General features: G+C 52.7%; 1 protein-coding gene and 1 non-coding gene across 2 annotated transcripts; both read right to left on the bottom strand.

Annotated features, from left to right (window-relative positions):
• Nucleotides 1–12462: 12462 nt before the first annotated feature.
• On the bottom strand, nucleotides 12463–12547 carry TRNAY-GUA. Its single transcript is given in 2 exon segments — nucleotides 12463–12498; nucleotides 12511–12547. It is a non-coding gene; the product is annotated as a tRNA-Tyr (tRNA).
• Nucleotides 12548–13524: 977 nt separating this feature from the next.
• Nucleotides 13525–14788, bottom strand: LOC112876958 (protein EXORDIUM-like). Its single transcript, XM_025941150.1, has one exon. The coding sequence runs from the start codon at nucleotides 14623–14625 to the stop codon at nucleotides 13690–13692; it is 936 nt and encodes a 311-aa protein (XP_025796935.1). The 5' UTR covers nucleotides 14626–14788; the 3' UTR covers nucleotides 13525–13689.
• Nucleotides 14789–15582: the final 794 nt, after the last annotated feature.

The following is a 15582-nucleotide window of genomic DNA, read 5'->3' as shown; positions in this document are numbered from 1 at the left end:
TGCGCCAACGATCGTGTATTCAATGGTGGATGGATTCTACCCGCTCCGGCTATAGCCATGCCTCCTCTCCAATCGACAGCTAGGCTGAGGGCCTGTTTGTTTGAGCTTAGATTATACAAACCAACTTAAATAATCTGTAAAGGAAACAAACAGGCAGCTTATTTGCTCAGATTATATAATTTAGAGTCAAAAACACCATAATCTCATAAGCTAGTCAAGTGGAGCTTATTTCAACTTATTTCTACCAAAAGACCCACTACCCATGGCAAAGAGGAGCAAATTACCCGCAATTGCCATTGGATCCCACCAGCCCACTCCCTCCTCCCCTCCCCACGCGCCCCTCTCCCTGGCTGGCTCCCCACGCGCCCCTCTCTCTGGCTCGCTCCCTCCTCCCCTCCCCTCGCGTGGTGGTGATTTAAAACTGCTAATGTTGTGAAAATAGTAAGCAAATGAATAAGTCTAGTACCTAAGGGCATTGTTATCTTTACATGTCTAGGATAAATAAGCTGGGCCCAAATAAGCTACGCAAACAAACAGCAAGACTCAGCTTATTTAATCCAGAAAAAATAAGCTAGATTATATAAGCTACCAAATAAGCTGGATAGTATAATCTATAAGCCCAAACAAACAGGCCCTGAGTGGTTCCAGAGACTGATCAAAACGAAATTACTTCAACTTCCATAAAATTGATTTGTTCATGACATTTCCATAAACAAGTGTACACTGAAAACTCTGAAAGTGTCTGCAAACTATTCAGAGTTTCAGTCATACTCTCATATTGCAAAGTTACCGGAGTCCAGTCACACTCTCTTAATGCACTTTTCCCTTGATCTCACCCTTCAGGAAAAGGGTAAAGAACAATTCTAAACTGTATACGAGCGACAAAAGAGGAGAATAATTCCGTGGACGGTAGCTAGTATTCAGTTCAGGGAAAAAAATACAAACGAAAAGGGGAATAATGCCTCAATTGGTCGTAGTAGGCAGGTACGGTGCTGCTAATCATTGTGCTTCCCATTCCCAGCCAAAGCAACAACTGCTAGTATAATACCGTAACAAAGCACCTCGTGCAGGCTCATATCAGGCGACTCTTTTTGTTCAACTACTTCCATCTAACTTCGCTCTAAATTGACCAAGGAAAGGTACTACTGCCATTGCTGGTTTCGAACCGTCTCCGCTCCTAGCTCATGAATGAAAACTTGAAAAGGGTTCATTACGTGCCCATAACGCCCTTCTTGATGCATCGTTTGGGTCCCAACCAACCGAAAAACCTCGACACCCTCACACAATTATTGCGAGCTTAGCGTGCACGTAAGAGGCGCGCATGCTACATGCCAGTACATGTTGCAATATATGCAAATGCAAGCATCGCCACTGTTGCGCCTGCCCGGCACTCCACCGCCGCGCATGCAGCTGTAGCCTGTAGCATTCCATGTCCTCGCCTGGCTGTTCCATCGGCTCCGGTAATCATTTGCAGCTTACCATATGTAGTTTCACGATTCCTTCGTCTTTACCCCCCGTCACTGCCTGCCTGCATCAGGGGGTGATCTCATCACCCGCTATGAACAGAAGAGGGAAAGGGGAGAGAACACCGAGGCAGTAGTTTTATTACTGCAGGCAGGTAATTACCAGGAGACGCGGAATCAACAGGGTGGCATCACCGGTTACCATTCCCTAATCGGTGAGTAAAACCTGCATGCTCGTGCTAATTACCCTCGACTGATTTACTGTTTTACCCTTTCCTCTTGCCCGATCGGCCTGCAGGCGGTAGAGGACGTACGGGGGGCGGAGGTGTATGATCGATTCAGTGCATGCGCGCAGGGAGAAGAGATGCCTGTTAGCCTGTGGCCTCTCTCATTTATGGTTTTGTTGCGTCGCCAGGCACTGTGGGCGTCTCCGCCTCTCTCCCTCTCGCCCCGTGCTGCAGGCTGCAGCGCAGCGTGGTTCAGTGCAGGGCGGTGCAGCCGCACCCCCCCCCCCCCCCAACCCCAATCCCATCCGCTCTCCGCTAGTCCGTCTCTAGCCAGCCATCAGCCGTCATCTTCCTCATGAAGCGCGCAGCTGCGGTTTGCATCCAAGATTGGGACACACACTCTGAATGCTCGTGCAGTGGCGCGGGGGGATGGAGTAAATGCGCATTCAACTGCTCTCGCCAACCCCGCAGGGCCACAGGCCGCGTGCGAGGCGAGCGATCACCACATGCACTGGCATTGACATGCCGTCTCTGACGTGCGGGTCTATGTTCTCACCGTTCACTTCTCGACCGGTTTCTCCACTAGGGTTCCAGTTTCCAGGAGCCCATCAGACTGTGAAGAAAGGAGAGGTCATCGCGCTTTAGTTGCTTCCTTTGACAAACTTGGGCCTGAACAGAGCTACAGGCTGCTCCTTTGCTTTCTGAATGTAGCTTGGAAAGGCTAGCGTCTCTGCACTTGTAGAAAGTCAAGCAAAGCAGTAACTAGCTGCTGCATGCCCCCACAACAACAGTGAGGACACAAAGCACAAACCTAATAACTGCTGCCACCGCTACAACAAACTCAACATGCCTTTTCGCTTTGCGTTGCGTTGCAAGCCTGTGTGGAACGCGTATGTTGCTTCTCTGACAGGTCTCTCCTACCACAATGGACTAACGCTGCAGGGTTTTTGGTCTGGAAAGAATGAACTGGAGATGAGCACGCACAGTAGGAGGGGGTAGATGGAGCTTGGAGCATTATAAGCAACGATTAGGCGCCATAAGATTTATATAGCTGTTCAATTTCAAAAAATAATAAAAATTGCTATATACAGCTGTTGCGTTTTAGAGGCTTGCAGTGACCGAATCCCCTGGCCAACGGCGCCATCAGCTCGGCCTCAGCTCACATGCGCAAGGGAATCCGGCTGGAGCGGCCACTTTGTGTTTGCAGAAGAGACAAGCGAACGCCCTGTTTAGCAATGACGCTTTACACTGTGCAATCACGCGGCAAAGCATTAGACGGGCAGGCAGATCGGCACGGGAAGTCCTCAGCCGGGGGAGTAAAAAAATGGTGCATGGCGACCATGAGGAGTGTTCATGTAAGCAACAGGCGGCGGTCACAAGACTTTCCAGACGACAAACTTCTGTAGCTGGTGCATGCAAAGCTAACAGTAAACTATGCAAAAGTTGCTGCAAGTAGGACCTTCAGCCATGAGCGAGGGCCATAAGTTTAAAGTTTTGGTGCATCGTGCTGATAGAATATATGAGTAAACAAGTGAGTTACAGAGTTAGCATGACTGATTAGTTTTCCGTCTTGTCATGGTTTCTTTACTTTTTCACCATGATCTCCAGCATCTTATAAGTTACGTCCTAAGTGACGTTATTCAGTGTGTTTGTCTGGGGGCCAAGAGTTCAGAGTTTCAGACAGACTATGTACTGCATGCCACTGAAGCTCTGCTGATCGTAGCAGAAGCACAGATACTGCAAATCGTGTTGTGTTTTAACTGCAGAACCGCATTACGTTGCCGGCTTGTAAACGCAGTCACCGCCTTCAGATTAGGAGCAGATTGACCTTAACATCACATAGCTGCCTCCACACCATAACTGATATTCATGAACTGCATATCTACTGGGCCAAGTGCACCGTAGATTCGTGGCTTCACTTTATGATTATGATAGGGTTTATGATTGATACACCAGTTTAGCAATTCTTGTGACTGGTGCGTTTAGAAAGATAAACCACGAGCTGGAATTAGTTTAGAAACAGTTTGTAAAGGAAAAAAAAAAGAAAGCTAGTGTATTACTGGGACTGGTGTGTTGCTCATTTGGTCATTCTTGTACCAAAACAGAAGCAGCTAGGAGTAGGAGAACGGGGCCGTCTGACGTCGACATGATCATATTTATCTTGTCATCAAATGCTGCATTCACCTCTTCCGTTTTATTGCAGCAGTCATCGTTATACCTTTTGCATTTAGCATCCTCCTCCATAAGAAATTCTGGAAACAGAAAAACAGAATCTTAAATAACAGCCGGTAGATAAAAAGAAATGACAACGAAACGTTGATGGCTTGATATCTTATTCTCTCAACTAGTCAATTAGATGCTTAAAGTCCACACAGCAATTCCGCTTTTCTTTTTAGGATAAGGAAAGCACCTGAAGTTGTTTAGGGGATGGGCTTGATGGAGAGAACTGCTGAGTGTGGAAACTGCAATCGCGTTCTAAAACCTGAAGGAAAAGAATCAGGGAGGCTTGCCAAGGATAGCTCTGTTGGATTCTGCGAAGTCCGCATTCATCCAACTGTACAGAGGAGTTCCAAGGATGGCCTTCCAAGCCACCTCTTCCTCGCCCTTGGCTGGTGATGCTGGGACAGTAAGATGGAGGCCAGTCTATGTGGGATAAATTATGACACGGATAGGGAAACATGCCAAAAAAAAACAGAGAGAGAAGCAATTCGAATTCAGCGGCGACGCCAACCAAGACAATGGGGGAAGGCAGATCAGGCATTGACGGGGGCAGATGGACAACCGGCAAGATGCGCTCTAGCGCCTCGAAATCTAGGTCCTCCAAGGACCAATTCTCCCCGTTCCGCGCCATCCGACCCACCAAAGGAGCACGGGGTAGTAGCGATCGCCGGGAGAGCAGGGCGAAGATTCTCGAAGGCGGGCTGGACGGAGGATTCGCCGGGGAAGAATGCAACATGAAAAGGATCGATCACACTCCCCTTACAAGAAAACCAGAGAGCGGCAGGCGATCGCCGCGGCGCTGTGGAAGATGGAGCGGCAGCCGCAGGGGGGACTAGCAAGGGGGGCTATTAGGGGCAACACGCGTTACTGCGATCCAATTCATCGCAGAAGCGCGCTGCCCCCTGCCTCCCCCTGTCTCCTCTTCTTCTAGCACAGCCCACCTCCGCCCTCTCCTCCACCCCCTCATCCACAACCCCGGCCGGCAGCTGCTGCCGCCACGCTGCCTACCCACCCACCGTTGTGCCGTTTGTCTTCGAGCCCGGCTTTCTTCTTACCTCCACCGCCACCCACTGTCCACCAGGGGTCCAGCCCCGGCCGACTGGTGGCGCTCCCGCGCCGCCTCGCCTCCGCCGCCGCCCCCAACCTCCCCTCCATCACCGCTGGCCATGAAAGCCGGCCCCATCCCCGGAAATCCGAAACCTTAAAACCGCCGCCTCGAACACCATACCGATCGGCGGCGACCTCCGGCCGGCCGCTCCCCCACCTCCCACCCCTCGCCGGCGTCCACTCCCCCGGAACCCTAACCTCGGCAGCCCGGACGGCGCAGCGAGCAGCGGCGGTGGGCCGTAGCTGGGCCTTGTGCGATGAATCAAATCGCACCCACGCGCGTAACCCTTAACATTAGCGCTAGCACGTCGTTCTGTGAGAAGGTTTTTGTCGGTACATGCAGATAGGGGTACCTCCTGCTAGGGTGTCCAGGCCCTGGTACTTCTCATAATCCACGCTCCCCCTCGCCTCTGGGCCACGTGGCATACGGCCTCCGGGCCTGACTGCTGGGACCACGGTCTCCGGACCCTCCCCGAGCTCCGTGAGGTCCGGGGCCTTTGCACACCCACGTGGGCGGGAGAGCTCTCGGGTAACCCCTGCGGACCCGGCCTCCCCTGGGAGGTCCGGGGCCGCCACGTGTGATGGCCAGACCATCACAGGTCAGCCCGCTCCGGCCGGCCACGGGGGCCCCGGACCCCTCTTTCCCCCGGGAAGGGGTCCGGTGCCGCCATGTGCTGCCCGGCGGGAGGAGCGGGGCTGACCCCGCCGCGTGCCTGCGGCCGGAGGCCCCTTACGGGTCGCCTCTCCACCTACCAGCATTCAATGCGGTAGGTGAGTTGAGCGCGCCAAGGTCAAAATGTGCGGCCTGCCACTGACACACGGGGCAGGTAAGCTGACACCACGGTAAGCCCGCCTGATCTGAAGGCGGCACGTCGTATCACCGCGCACAGTGCGCGGACTGTGTGCAGTCCCGTCACGGCGCTGCGCGTGTGATGATGGTCTGTAATAGGCGTGCTAAGGCTTGCGCTGTAACAGTGCGCATGGCACGAGTCAGCGCTGGCTCGCCCCCTGACTGGAGGTTCGATCCCAATAGTGACAGCACGGCTTCACTGTTGGGCAACGCTGACACCGAACACTGTACAAGACAAGGCTGTACACGGCCGTATCCTGACTATGGATACGCACATCAACTCCCCGATCGAGAGGACTACGGAGAGGAGCTCGAGGAGATGACCTCCATATCTCTCGTAGAACAAGCTCCTGTTGGCCGGACCCACATGTCGGGGTCCCGCTCAGTGTAAGCATCTCCCTTAGACTATAAAAGGGAGAATGCACTCGTTAGAACACGGGATAAAAAAACACTCACGCTAGACGTTCTAAGGTCCAGGTTGCATAAGCACAAGTTGTATGCTAGGCTTCATCCAGGCTTCTTCAAGCAAAACAACACCAAAGTGGACGTAGGGTGTTACGCTTCGGCGGCCCGAACCACTCTAAATCTCTGTGGCCTTCCTGCGTTCATCTGTTCGCCGATCGAGCGCTCCTAAGTCTCCTCCAAACCCATCCTTAACTAGGATTAGGCGGGTGCTTTCCGCCACCCGGCTGGAGAATTCCTCCGACAGTTTTCCCCTAGGTTTCGAGGGTTCAGGCGACTTCGGCGGCGATCATCTTTGCCGAAGGTTGTTCCACCGACACCGTGCCCTTCCTCGTGTTTGATTGGGCTGCCTCTTCTCGGGCTGATCCAAGGATTGATCTAACTCAACCGCCAGTCTTGGCAGAGCGTCTAGCTCAATCTGCGAGGGGAGGACGCTGGTGAACCATGGTGGCAGAATCTTTGCACTCGGGAGCAGGGAAGAAGGATGTGGAGGTGGAGGATCTGCTGCAAAACCTCCATCTGAGCGAGGTGGAGAGAGAGGGAGTGCACTTGACGAAGGAGGATAGCGGGAGTCTATCGGTGATTAAGTGGATGGCGGCAGCGAAACTTCTAACAGTGAAGGAATTTAGTGAGTCCTCACTGATGAACACCATGCGATCTGCATGGAATTTGGCTCGAGATTTTACGTTCCGTCCAATAGGCAAGAATTTGTTTGTGATCCAGGTCTTCTGTCTTGGGGACCGGAAGAAGATCATGGAAGGAGGACCTTGGATTTTCCGAGGGTGCGGTTTGATGATTGAGGAGTTTGATGGATCAACAACCACACCAACGGTTCTTCCTCACAAGGTGCCGCCCTGGGTTCAGATCCATAAGGTACCCCATAGGACGGAGGCAATTTCGAAACAATGGGCTAGGAGGATCAGGGAGGAGGTGACAGTGGAGATGAAAGCAATCCCAACACAGAAGGGTGATTTTCACAGAGTGAGAGTGAATCTAGAAGCTAATGCTCCACTTGTTAGGTTTGTCATGTTGAAGCCTGAGGGGAAAGAGAGCTTCATGATCCAGATCAAGTTTGAGAAGATACCTCGGCATTGTACATACTATGGAATGATGGGCCATGTTTATTTGGAGTGTGGAACTGGAGAGTACACGGAAGACGAACTCCAGTATGGAGAATGGATGCTCGTGGATGAATCGACTTGGCGCCCGGGGACTCCTATAGTGCATAACTCGAGTGTTGAGGAACGGCCCGGGCAGAGGAACGACCGTGCCGGACGAGCTACAGGGTTGGGACGTGGAGGTGATCGACAAGGAAGAGGGCAGCCCCCATGGGACACTATGTGGAGGGCAAAGAAAGCTGATAAGGGACAGCGCAAGCATAGGCGCATGCAAGAGATCTTGAACGGAGGCGGATCTGAATAACGGCAAGGATGATCTTGCTGCAAAGCCAATAAATGAGGTGACGCAGGCAGAGGGAGATCGGGAGGCAAAGAAGAAGCTGAATATGTAGGATGTTCAGACCGAGGATGGCGAGCATGAGGTACCTCCACCCCCACCGTGGTACATCTCGCCGAGGGAAAAGAAGAAATACAAGAAGGATATGGTGGGGGAGGAAGCTGATAATCTGGCGGGCTCCGAAGTCGGAGCGTCGCCCGGAACAATGAGTTGCCTTAGTTGAAACTGTCGTGGTCTATGCAATGCCACGACGGTTAGGGAGCTTCGCGAGCTTGCGAAGAAGTTTGCCCCGACTGTACTTTGTGTTCTAGAAACTCAAGTTCATAAAGCACGTGTGGAGTTGTTGAAAAATACTCTAGGTTATGATCAATCTTTTGCTGTTAGTAGCTCCGGCCGCAGTGGCGGACTTGGCTTGTTTTGGAATAATAATACTAGAGTGGAGATTTTACCGTATTCGCAGTATCATATTGATGCAATTGTTGCCGAGAACGGGAGGGAGCCGTGGAGACTGACATGTGTTTATGGAGAAGCGCAAACTGCTGAGCGCCATAAAACATGGGACATGCTGAAATTTATCAAGGGATCGTCGCACCTTCCATGGGTGTGTATAGGTGATCTTAATGAAGTCCTTCACAGTGATGAGCCCATGGGGGTGCAAGACCGGAGCTATGCTCAAATTGCAGGCTTCCGTGAAGTAGTGGATGTGTGTGGATTGTATGACCTTGGTTACGAGGGACGGAAGTGAAGCTTTGAAAAGAAAGTAGCTGGCGGTTCGTTCTGTCGTGTTCGACTTGATCGTGCGCTGGCCACGGCTGATTGGTGCTCACGGTTTCCGCTAGCGCGGGTATCACATCTTACCATGAACCCATTCTTCTCAGATGGGATCAGAGAGAACGAGGAAGGAGAAATAAAAAGAAGCTGTTCAGGTACGAAATGATGTGGGAGTCTCACGATGATTTTATGGCTATGTTGGCTCAGACCTGGCAGCGAGCAGGGAAGGCACATACGCTGCGGGAGTTGCATAACAAATTGATGTCGGTCGCTGGCGGCCTGAGCGAGTGGGGGATCCACACATTTGGGCATGTCCGTCGGGAACTAAAATCGTTAAATGAAGAACTTGACCGCCTCAGGTCAGACACAACACGAGCCGGTGGCCCTTCACATGCTGAGCACAAAGTGGTGGAGAGGATCATGGAGCTGAACCACCGGGAGGAAATCATGTGGAAGCAATTATGTGGCTGGCGGCAGGAGATAAGAATACACGATTCTTTCATCTTAGAGCAAGCCAGCGCAGGAACAAGAACCGTATCTCCAGATTGAAAAAACTAGATGGTCAATTCACGGAGAATGAGAAGGAGATGGGGGTTATGGCGACGGAATTTTACAAGACGTTGTATAATTCTGAAGGAACATCTGGAATGGATCGTGTCCTCGACACGGTCCCGGCAAATGTGACAGCGGAGATGAATGAGAATCTGATAGCGCCCTTTGAACAAGAGGAAATTAAGAGGGCTTTATTTCAGATGTTTCCAACAAAGGCACCGGGGCCGGATGGCCTGCCGGCGCATTTTTCCCAGCGCCATTGGGAGCTATGTGGTGAGGAGGTAACTGAAGTAGTCCTACGGGTCCTCAGAGGAGAGGATGATCCATCAGTGATTTATAGCACTTGTATTGTGCTAATACCAAAAGTGGAGAAGCTGGAGGAGCTAGGCCAGTTTAGACCTATAAGTCTGTGTAATGTTATTTATAAAATCGCATCTAAGGTGATGGCGAACAGGCTGAAAGTTGTGCTGCCGGAGATTATTTCAGAGGAGCAGTCGGCCTTCGTTCCAGGGCGGCTGATCACAGATAATATTATTACAGCTTATGAATACATGCATTTCATGAAGAAGAAAAAGAGCTCGGGGGAGCAGATTTTGTGCACTTAAGCTGGAGATGAGGAAAGCTTATGACCGAGTGGAACGGGAGTACTTAAAAGCTATTATGCTTCGGTTGGTTGGGTTTCCACCGTTTATGGGTGGATATGATTATGAGATTGGTAACTACAGTTTCTTTCTCGGTTTTATTTAATGGTGACCGTTTGGACACTTTTACTCCATCAAGGCGGATCCGCCAGGGAATCCGATCTCAACTTATTTGTTCTTGTTAACAGCGGAGGGCCTCCCGTGCCTCCTAAAATCTAGAACTCAGTCGTCGAACCTTAGTGGAATCAGTGTGGCGGCATCGGCTCCGATGGTTAGCCACCTTTTGTTCGCAGATGACAGCCTGCTGTTTTTCAAGGCAAATAGGGAGAGCGCGGATGAGGTGATGGATGTGCTAAATATTTATTGCCAGGCCTCCGGGCAGAGGATCAATATGGATAAATCATCTATACATTTTGCCAAAGGGTGAGTGGAGATATCCGGGAGGAAATCATGAACTCTCTGGGAGTGCATAATGAAGCGTTGAGTGAAAAATACCTGGGCATGCCCACAGATGTGGGTTCTTCGACCATTGGAGCTTTCAAGTACATAAAAGATAGGGTGTGGAAGAAGGTTCACGGCTGGATGGAACAAACTCTGCCGGCTGGTGGTAAAGAGGTGCTGATCAAGCAATGGCGCAAGCTGTGCCGACCTTCTCTATGTCTTGTTTCAGGTTGCCACGAGGATTGTGCCAGCACATTGACGAATTACTCCGAGGCTTCTGGTGGGGGAGCAAGGAGGGTAAGAGGAAGACGTGTTGGGTTGCATGGGAAAAGATGACGAAACCAAAACACATGGGAGGACTCGGTAGAGAGATTGAGCTCTTCAATCTTGCTTTGCTTGCCCGACAGGCCTAGCGAATTTTGGAAGAGCCAACTTCTCTGAGCGCACGAATCCTGAAAGCAGTTTGCTTCCCTGAATCTGATTTCTTGAACGCCGAAATCAGCTCCTCGCCGTCCAGAATATGGCGAGCTATTGTCGATGGCAAAGATGTGCTCAAGCAAGGGCTGATACGTAGGATTGGGACTGGCGACGATACAGATGTCTGGGGCATGAACTGGCTGCTGAGGGATGGGTTGATGAGGCCGGTGAGTTGCATCAGCACCACGCCGCCAGGAAAGGTATGCGAGCTGATTGACCCAATACTGAAGACATGGAATGTGCAGACTCTGAAGGCGCATTTCATACCGATGGACTGGGAATAGATAATTAGTATACCACTGACCACCCGGAGACAGCAGGATTTCTGGGCATGGCACTATGAGAAATCTGGGGTGTTCTCGGTTAGATCGGCGTACCGGATGTTAGATAACAGCCGGGAAAGAAGAAACGACTGGATCGAGCACAATGCTGGCCGGTCGGACGTGAGGGCGGAGCAGAAGGAATGGACGGACCTGTGGAATGTTGAAGTCCCATCTAAGGTTCGTGTCTTCCTGTGGAGGCTCGCGAAGCAGTCTATGCCAACTGGAGATGTCCGTCACCACAGAAACATGGCGCAAAACAGCAGCTGTTGCATATGTGGTGGACAGGACTCATGGAGGCACTCTTTGTTGGAATGTAATATGGCTAAGAGTGTGTGGGTAATGCAAGGAGAGGAGTTATTGGAGTTTATCAGTCAGGCGCAGAATAATGATGCTCGTGGCTGGCTGCACGAAGCTATGGGAACCCTCTGGCATGGGGACTTCGTGCGGCTAGTGGTCACTATGTGGTCGATCTGGTATGCAAGGCGCAAGGCTATACATGAAGACATATTTCAGAGCCCACTCTCGCGACTCACAGTTTTATAGAAAGGTTCCTTGCGGACCTGGAAGGGGCTACACTGCTGACAGAGAGGGGTGGTGTGCAAGACAGTGCTCCTCGTTGGATTCCACCTCCTCGGGGAATGATGAAGGTGAATGTAGATGCTGCGATTTCCAAGAACTCGTGTATTGCGACTATGGCAGCGATCGCAAGGGACGAAGGAGGACCTTTCCAGGGGGCGTCGGTGCTTGTGATGGAAGGTGTTTCGTCCCCAGAGATAGAAGAAGCTATGGCCTGTCGAGAAGGATTGGCGCTTGCTAAAGACCTTGTGCTGCAAAAGGTCCGGATTGCCACCAATTGCGCGAACGTGGTCACAAGTATGCAAGGCCCTAGAATGGGCCCCTATGGCCACATTATTAGGGAGATAAAGGCAGAGGTGGCAAGTTTTGCGGAAGCGGAAGTCGTCCATGAGAGCAGGAAGTCAAACGGAGAAGCTCATAATTTGGCTAAGAGTTCAGTTTATAATTCAGTAGGTCGTCATGTTTGCTTGTTATCTCCTCCTGATGGAGTTTGTTCCGGTCACCTTGATATATGAATAAAGGCGGTACTGTTCTCAAAAAAAAGATAGCGCTAGCACGTGGTAGCTCCTTACAAGAGAGATAGGTGGATTGGGCTTCGTACGGGCGGCAGCGTGTGTGTTTCAAGTTGCAGATCAAATTGGGCCTGCCATGAGTCCAAGCTGGGCTACGGAAAAAGTTGGCATGGAACCTCCTCCGCTGATGCTAGCGGCCCGTCCTGTTGTGTCCTTCCTCCTCCTATTATTTCTTTGAAAAATTCTAGATTTTATCCTTCTCGTCTTCTCGGCAACGAATGGAAATCAAAATCCGATGCGAATTTAGGGATGAAAATGAAGCACTGGATATCATAGGAATTGCACTTCAAAAAGTAACTCGGCGTTGGAAAAAACAAAAAATAATTCCGACCTGCCGGATTCGAACCAGCGACCTAAGGATCATCTGCACATACTACAGTCCTCCGCTCTACCAACTGAGCTAAGGTCGGATTGCGTTATTTCGGTCATTTTTCTTTCCTAATCTTGATTTCAACTTGCATGTGCACTCCTACCTGCACAGAGATCGTCGCAAAGGTTACTGTTCATCATCGCTCGCATGGCGTGCCGATAACGAAACTGCCGACTGCGGGAGCGAAGATCTTCGGTGACCAGGAACGAGGTGCGTTTTCTCTGGTGGAGGCAGAGTTCTTCGTATCGTGCCATGACGCATGATAGGGATACTACACCGAACTGCAGATGCTAATCTGATTTTTTATAGAGTTTTTCTTATGGAAAGGCAGAAAGTTAGTAGGTCAACGTGTTTACAGACTAGTACAGCCTACAGATGCACCACTTCACTGTACTGCAAGCCTTTTGTGAACTGCCGCGACGCGTTGATGGAATCCCGATTCTTGAGCCAACAGACTTGAGGAAGCTAAAAAACCGAGCATTAGATGCACGGTAATTCCATCAAGAACAAAAGAGCACTGCCCATTTTCTTTCTCCAGTGTACCCTTTTCTGAAGCGATCTCATGTTTTGGGCTGACGCAACTCCGGCCCATGGTCAGTTCGGGTCTTCCTCCCTCCACTTGATTAAGGTTTCTGATTTTATACGCGGTTCTTGAATTTTTTTTCTCTTAAACCCTGCATGTGGTTTTACTGCACAGCTCGAGACCGTAACATCGAAGAAGGTATCGACAGTTTGGTCGCACATGACGTGAGGGAACATGCTCGCTGATTTCCCACTTCCCTTTGCCCCGAAAACATTATTTTTCTGACCAAGTCTTATTGTTTATGCTATCTTTTTTCTCCCATTGGTACAATGAACACTTGCCATCTGCACGTCTTATTGTTTACGCTATCTTTCTTCCCTTTGTACAATGAACAACTTACCATCTGCACGAACAGGTGCAGAACAGCACATGATCTGCACTCAGATGCTCTGACGAAATTGCAGAATCGAGCAAGCATACGGACAGGATATGAGTGAAAATATAAGCATACGGACAGGATGTGCGTGAAAATATTCTTTTTTCATCGAACAAATGAAAGAATCCACCATCACTACTACAGAGTACAGACACAGCCGTGTGGAACACTCTCCACCGTAACACACCACCCCTCACAAAAACACTAGTCATGCCACGAAATCCTACCCCAAGGTGGCGCACGACGACGTGTCCGGGTCCACGAGCGCCGGGACCAGGTACTTCCTCCCGTGGGCCCCGTTGGCATTGAAGCTGGCCCCGCTGGCCTGGTCCACCAGCAGCGACCCCGCGTAGCCGGGGTACGCGCCCTTGCCGTACACGCCGGCGCACGCCGTGGCGGCCTCCAGCGGTGCGTCGGCGGAGCCCTCCTGGTAGAACCCGTTCCCGAACGGGTTGGTCACCGTGCCGACGATCATGGACGCCAGCGAGATCACCATCCCGTCGGCCCCGACGTCGCCGTTGGGGGGCGTGAGCGCCGCCGCCTGCGGGCCGTACACGGGCTGGTGGAACGGCCACGCGCACTGGCCGGGGCACTGCGTCGCTGGGTTGCCCACCCACACGTACGCGAACCGGCCGGAGCGGAACCGCGGGGACGCGCCGTGCGTGCCGCAGCGGGACATGCAGAACCCGTCCACGGCGACGTCGTCGGCGGTGAGCACCACGTTGATGGCGCGGCTCGGGGACCCCTTCGCGGCGAGCTTGAGGAGGTCACCGTCCGAGAGCCGCTTGCCGAGGGAGTAGGACGCGTCGAGGACGTGGGAGCCGACGTGCAGCGCCGGGAACCGCGCCTTGGAGCTGGCGTAGTACTTGCGCGCCGTCTTGAACCAGGTGGCGACCGACGGCTCCGGCTGCCCCGCCGCCGGGGCCGCGGACAGCGACGAGACGAAGTCGGTGATCACCGCGCGCTGCGGCGCGGAGAAGTTGCCGTACCAGATGAAGTTGACGGCGATGCGGCCCGACAGGAGCGCGCCCTTGTGGTACTTCATGGTGATGCCCGGCTCCTGCACGAGCGCGGTCAGCCGCCTCCCGGCGAGGCAGGCCTGGAACAGCAGCGCGAACGCCAGCAGCGTCGCCGCTAGAGACGCGGTGGAACAAGCCATTGGTGGTGGCTCCAATCCAATACTAAAATTTCTAATGGAGGATTTGCGAGTGATTTCAGCTGGTTGTTCTTGCTTGGTGCTTGAGGATTTGCGATGGGTTGGGTGGGGAGCGAGCGGGGGTTTTATAGAGGCAGCGAGCGGGGGTGAGTCAGTCAGTGAGTGGAGCGTGGAGGGGCTCGGCTGGCCCTGCGCGTGACGTATGAGCAGGGGGAGAGCCCTTTCTGGGCCAAAGTAAAGAGGGCGTCCTTGGCGGGGCTGCCCCGAACGGTCACTGACAGCTGGCTTTGCGTGGCCCTGCTCGATCCCAGCTGTAGCGGGGTGGCCGCTTTACCGTTTTGCCCCGGCAGTCGCCGCCTCGGATCCCCGCGCGCCCCGGCTTGAAAGCAGGGGCAAGTTGGGTATTGCGGTGGGAACTGGCAAAGTGGGGACTGCGGGAGTGGGTAAAAGCAGGGTTGGCTTCTCGAGGCGCTTGAAATTTTAGGCAGCGGGGGATACGAACGTTGGGCGAGGGGTGGTCAGTGGTTGGGCCGGGCCCAGCGGGTTCCGAACGTCGGAGGTCACTGGTTGATGGGCCCGGCTCCCCGTTAGCTGTGAACAGGGCAGCAGCAGTCAGCAGAGTATCCCCGGTCCTCGAACAGTTGGTGCGCACTGCTCGCGCTCAGTACGATCCATCCAGTCACAGCCTCGCCGGTGGCAGCAGGGCTAGGCCATTCCTTAGCCGCGTAACTCGCCAGCCAGGCCGCTGCTGGCCTCGGCCTGCCTGGGCGGCGAGAGGACGGAAGAAGCTCAGCACGGAGATGGCGAGGGACATGGGAGGAGCGAGAAGTCGACCGATCCTACCATTCCATGTTCCCATCGACACGGCCAACGGTGGGACGGGACCCCGTCGATCCGAAATCTCCATGGCCAATGCTGGAGCGAGGTGGTCCGTCGGATCGTCCTCGCCATTACAGCCAT

Source organism: Panicum hallii, chromosome 1 (genome assembly GCF_002211085.1).
Source record: "Panicum hallii strain FIL2 chromosome 1, PHallii_v3.1, whole genome shotgun sequence".
Classification (NCBI taxonomy): Eukaryota; Viridiplantae; Streptophyta; class Magnoliopsida; order Poales; family Poaceae; genus Panicum; species Panicum hallii.
Note: the sequence above shows the minus strand (reverse complement) of the source record. Positions and strands in the feature narration are given on the sequence as shown.